The 4,826-nt window shown below is 47.5% G+C and overlaps 1 protein-coding gene across 1 annotated transcript; it reads left to right on the top strand.

The window, feature by feature from the left end:
- Positions 1-3,110: 3,110 nt before the first annotated feature.
- On the top strand, positions 3,111-4,712 carry rps29 (ribosomal protein S29). The gene is made up of 3 exons (XM_078407043.1): positions 3,111-3,253; positions 3,675-3,774; positions 4,587-4,712. The coding sequence occupies exons 1-3, from the start codon at positions 3,114-3,116 to the stop codon at positions 4,593-4,595; spliced, it is 249 nt and encodes an 82-aa protein (XP_078263169.1). The 5' UTR covers positions 3,111-3,113; the 3' UTR covers positions 4,596-4,712.
- Positions 4,713-4,826: the final 114 nt, after the last annotated feature.

Consider the following 4,826-nt stretch of genomic DNA (forward strand, 5'->3'; position numbering starts at 1 on the left):
TAAGATCCCCCCTCATCCTTCTAAATTCCAGTGTATACAAGCCCAATCGCTCCAGCCTTTCAACATACGACAGTCCCGCCATTCCGGGAATTAATCTAGTGAACCTACGCTGCACGCCCTCCATAGCAAGAATATCCTTCCTCAAATTTGGAGACCAAAACTGCACACAGTACTCCAGGTGCGGTCTCACCAGGGCCCGGTACAACTGTAGAAGGACCTCTTTGCTCCTATACTCAACTCCTCTTGTTACGAAGGCCAACATTCCATTGGCTTTCTTCACTGCCTGCTGAACCTGCATGCTTCCTTTCATTGACTGATGCACTAGGACACCCAGATCTCGTTGAACTCCCCCTCCTCCTAACTTGACACCATTCAGATAATAATCTGCCTTTCTATTCTTACTTCCAAAGTGAATAACCTCACACTTATCTACATTAAACTGCATCTGCCATGTATCCGCCCACTCACACAACCTGTCCAGGTCACCCTGCAGCCTTATTGCATCTTCCTCACAATTCACACTACCCCCCAACTTAGTATCATCTGCAAATTTGCTAATGGTACTTTTAATCCCTTCGTCTAAGTCATTAATGTATATCGTAAATAGCTGGGGTCCCAGCACCGAACCTTGCGGTACCCCACTGGTCACTGCCTGCCATTCCGAAAGGGACCCATTTATCCCCACTCTTTGCTTTCTGTCTGTTAACCAATTTTCTATCCATGTCAGTACCCTACCCCCAATACCATGTGCCCTAATTTTGCCCACTAATCTCCTATGTGGGACCTTGTCGAAGGCTTTCTGAAAGTCGAGGTACACCACATCCACTGACTCTCCCTTGTCAATTTTCCTAGTTAGATCCTCAAAAAATTCCAGTAGATTTGTCAAGCATGATTTCCCCTTCGTAAATCCATGCTGACTCGGAACGATCCCGTTACTGCTATCCAAATGCTCAGCAATTTCGTCTTTTATAATTGACTCCAGCATTTTCCCCACCACTGATGTCAGACTAACTGGTCTATAATTACCCGTTTTCTCTCTCCCTCCTTTCTTAAAAAGTGGGATAACATTTGCTATTCTCCAATCCACAGGAACTGATCCTGAATCTATAGAACATTGAAAAATGATCTCCAATGCTTCCACTATTTCTAGAGCCACCTCCTTAAGTACTCTGGGATGCAGACCATCAGGCCCTGGGGATTTATCAGCCTTCAGTCCCATCAGTCTACCCAAAACCATTTCCTGCCTAATGTGGATTTCCTTCAGTTCCTCCATCACCCTAGGTTCTCCAGCCCCTAGAACATTTGGGAGATTGTGTGTATCTTCCTCAGTGAAGACAGATCCAAAGTAACGGTTTAACTCGTCTGCCATTTCTTTGTTCCCCATAATAAATTCCCCTGCTTCTGTCTTCAAGGGACCCACATTTGCCTTGACTATTTTTTTCCTCTTCACGTACCTAAAAAAACTTTTGCTATCCTCCTTTATATTATTGGCTAGTTTACCCTCGTACCTCATCTTTTCTCCTCGTATTGCCTTTTTAGTTAACTTTTGTTGCTCTTTAAAAGAGTCCCAATCCTCTGTCTTCCCACTCTTCTTTGCTATGTTATACTTCCTCTCCTTAATTTTTATGCTGTCCCTGACTTCCCTTGTCAGCCACAGGTGTCTCTTACTCCCCTTAGAGTCTTTCCACCTCTTTGGAATAAATTGATCCTGCAACCTCTGCATTATTCCCAGGAATACCTGCCATTGCTGTTCTACCGTCTTCCCTGCTAGGGCCTCCTTCCAATCAATTTTGGCCAGCTCCCGCCTCATGCCTCTGTAATCCCCTTTGCTATACTGCAATACCGACACTTCCGATTTTCCCTTCTGCCTTTCCATTTGCAACTTATCGGTTGAATTTAAATAATGAATTTTTGCAGGTTGTAGGTTAGTGGGTAAGGATCATCTTAATGCATGTAACTCATTTTTCACAAAAGTGAGGGTTAGCACTATATTGCACCGACCCCCTCAATTATATGTTAAATTTAAAATTAAACTATGTTAGTAATGTACACTATTCATGTCTAAAGCTAGCACTTCTGTATCAGTGTAGGTATGTACGCATTACATTTTATTACACTAATATAAAATGAAATGAATGAAGAAATATCTTGACATGTGTTCATAGTTATTTTATTCACAATATTAGGATTTCTGGAAATAAGTTTGATGTCACTGTTTGCGAATGTGTATGGGTAAGCCCTAAAGAAATGTATGTGAAAGAACAGTGATCATGATAGGGAGAACCATGTGCTGAGAAGTGTGCATATATATATATATATGTTAAATTTGTGCAGAGCGTGTGTTTGAGCAATACAAGTGAAACTGCATAAAAGAGGGGGCTGGGGAGGATGATTGGGAGGGAAATTGGCAGAAACAGGAAGAAATAATAAAATCAGAGAAATTAAGCAGGGGGAAAACATTTAAAAATAAAAATAACAAAAAAATGTGAGTTGATAGATGAGATATTTTCTGCATTTTAATGGTATCATCACACAACACTGATTGCACTGCGAGAGGCATAACGAATGGTGGATTTTGCCTACTGAAATGGTGGACGTTGCGCTCCGTTGCGTACTACACTTCAGTATAGGTGATTTCGACGGAGTGGTTCATCTTGCTCCTCTGGTATCTTTGATGGATATAGTGACTGTAGGTGGCTATTTTTGTTTGCTCTAATTCTAGTATAAATGAACTGACCCGAGGACTGTCCTGTAAATATCTGGGTATTGTATTGAATGAAGTGAGATGTGTTACTGGGGATAATGCCATGCCATGGGTCTCTTTGTAGACAGTACATAAGCGGGCTTTAGGGGTTGTGGTGAGAAGGCAGGAGAATTGGGTGAGGAGGGAGAGATGGGAGATAGATCAGCCATGATTGAATGGTGGGGAGTGGGACTTGATGGGCCCGAATGGGTTAAACTCTGTGACCTGAGGAACGTGCGAGATGAAAAGTGCGTCATGACGTCAGCCCACATGCGTGTCGAGGGCTCGGGCGTGACGCCGTGGCGCAGGGGCGTGCGTGGTATGCAGCTGAGGGGTGATGGGGCGGGGTGGTGCGCGTGCGCGGGGCGGTATGGTGCGCATGCGCGGGGCGGTGCGCGTGCGCGGGCCTCCCCTCTCCCTCTCTCTCGCCGCCGCCGCCGCCGCCATCATGGGTCACCAGCAGCTCTACTGGTCTCACCCGCGCAAGTTCGGACAAGGCTCCCGCTCCTGGTGGGTCCCCGCGCCCCCCTCCCCCAGTGCACGACCGACACCCCAACCCCCCGGCTCCAGAATCACCCCGGCCCAGCAAGGCCCGGCCCGGCCCAACAACGCGTGGAGCCCGTGTAGGGCCCAGCCCGCGGTTTGGCGCCCAGTCCCGGCCATTCCCGGTCCCATTCCTAGTCCCGGTCCCGCTGGTCTCGTCTATCCCCCGAGGTCTCTTTTTCAAGAGAGTGTTAGACAAGAGCTCTGTGGGATAGCGGAGTCAGGGGGTATGGGGAGAAGGCAGGAACGGGGTACTGAATGTGGATGATCAGCCATGATCACATTGAATGGCGGTGCTGGCTCGAATGACCTCCTGCCCAAGTCTGGTGTATCCCGGGGTCGGGTCTATCTCTGGCCGCCGCTAACTCTCTGTCTCTCTCTCTCGCAGCCGGGTGTGCGCCAACCGCCACGGGCTGATCCGCAAGTACGGCCTCAACATGTGCCGCCAGTGCTTCCGCCAGTACGCCAAGGACATCGGCTTCGTCAAGGTACCGCACACCCATCTCCCGCTCATCACCTCTCCCCCACCCCCCCACGACGTGCGGTCTACAGCCGGTTCCCCGAGGAATCCACTCCCTTTCCCCCGTGGGCAGCACAAAGCAAAACGCTGCGGTGGAGATGGTGGTCACTGATCCCATGTCTCCGGGATACCACTCGTCTGGGTCCCCTCCCCCATCTTGTAGAGGGGACGGTAGGCTAACGTCTCACAACTTTTTCATAAGTGATGGGAGCAGAATTAGACCGTTCGGCCCTTCAAGTCTACTCTGCCATTCAATCATGGCTGGTGTATTTCTCCCTCTCAACCCCATTCTCTTGCCTTCTCCCCACAACCCCTGACACCCATACTTATCAAGAATATCTATCTCTGCTTTAAAAAAATATCCACTAACGTGGCCTCCACAGCCCTCTGTGGCAATGAGTTCCACAGATTAACTACCCTCTGACTGTATCTCTAAATCTAAAGTTCTACTTCACCTTCTAGCCTCCTCACCTAAAAGAGCACCCTTTAATTCTGAGGCTACGACCTCTGGTCCTAAACTCTCCCACTAGTGGAAACATCCTCTCCACATCCAAGCCTTTTACTATTTGGTAAGTTTCAATGAGGTCTCCCCATCATCCTTCTAAACTCCAGCAAGTACAGTCCCAGTGCCATCAAATGCTCATCGTATGTTGACCCACTCATTCCTGGGATCATTCTGGCAGCTGCATCAGCTCCTGTTGATCCCCATTAGAGTGAAGGCTGGAAATGTGTCTGCCTTGTGCTGTTGATTTGACATGACTGCCTTTTTCTTCTTAACAGTTGGACTAAATTATGAATGGAGCAGAACTGAAGTGAGAAAAAGAATACGGTGGCATGCTGCTGTGATCATCTGACAAGCGAACTTTGTAATGCTCCAATTTTGTAAATAAAGTTGACTTGTCATTAGTGCTCAGACCTGTTTTTCACAACATGAGATATATTGGATGTGACTGACATTTCCTTTCAAACGTAATATTTTTCCAGGCAGCTATGGGGCTTCCCATAAAACGCGTTAATGTG

This window comes from Rhinoraja longicauda, chromosome 10, assembly GCF_053455715.1.
Source record: "Rhinoraja longicauda isolate Sanriku21f chromosome 10, sRhiLon1.1, whole genome shotgun sequence".
Classification (NCBI taxonomy): Eukaryota; Metazoa; Chordata; class Chondrichthyes; order Rajiformes; family Arhynchobatidae; genus Rhinoraja; species Rhinoraja longicauda.

Excerpts from the sequence above, each read along its gene's own strand:
- rps29 (XM_078407043.1), top strand. The coding sequence starts at position 3,114 with ATGGTGCGCATGCGCGGGGCGGTGCGCGTGCGCGGGCCTCCCCTCTCC. Across the intron at positions 3,254-3,674 it reads GGACAAGGCTCCCGCTCCTG|CCGGGTGTGCGCCAACCGCC; the intron begins GTGGGTCCCCGC and ends TCTCTCTCGCAG.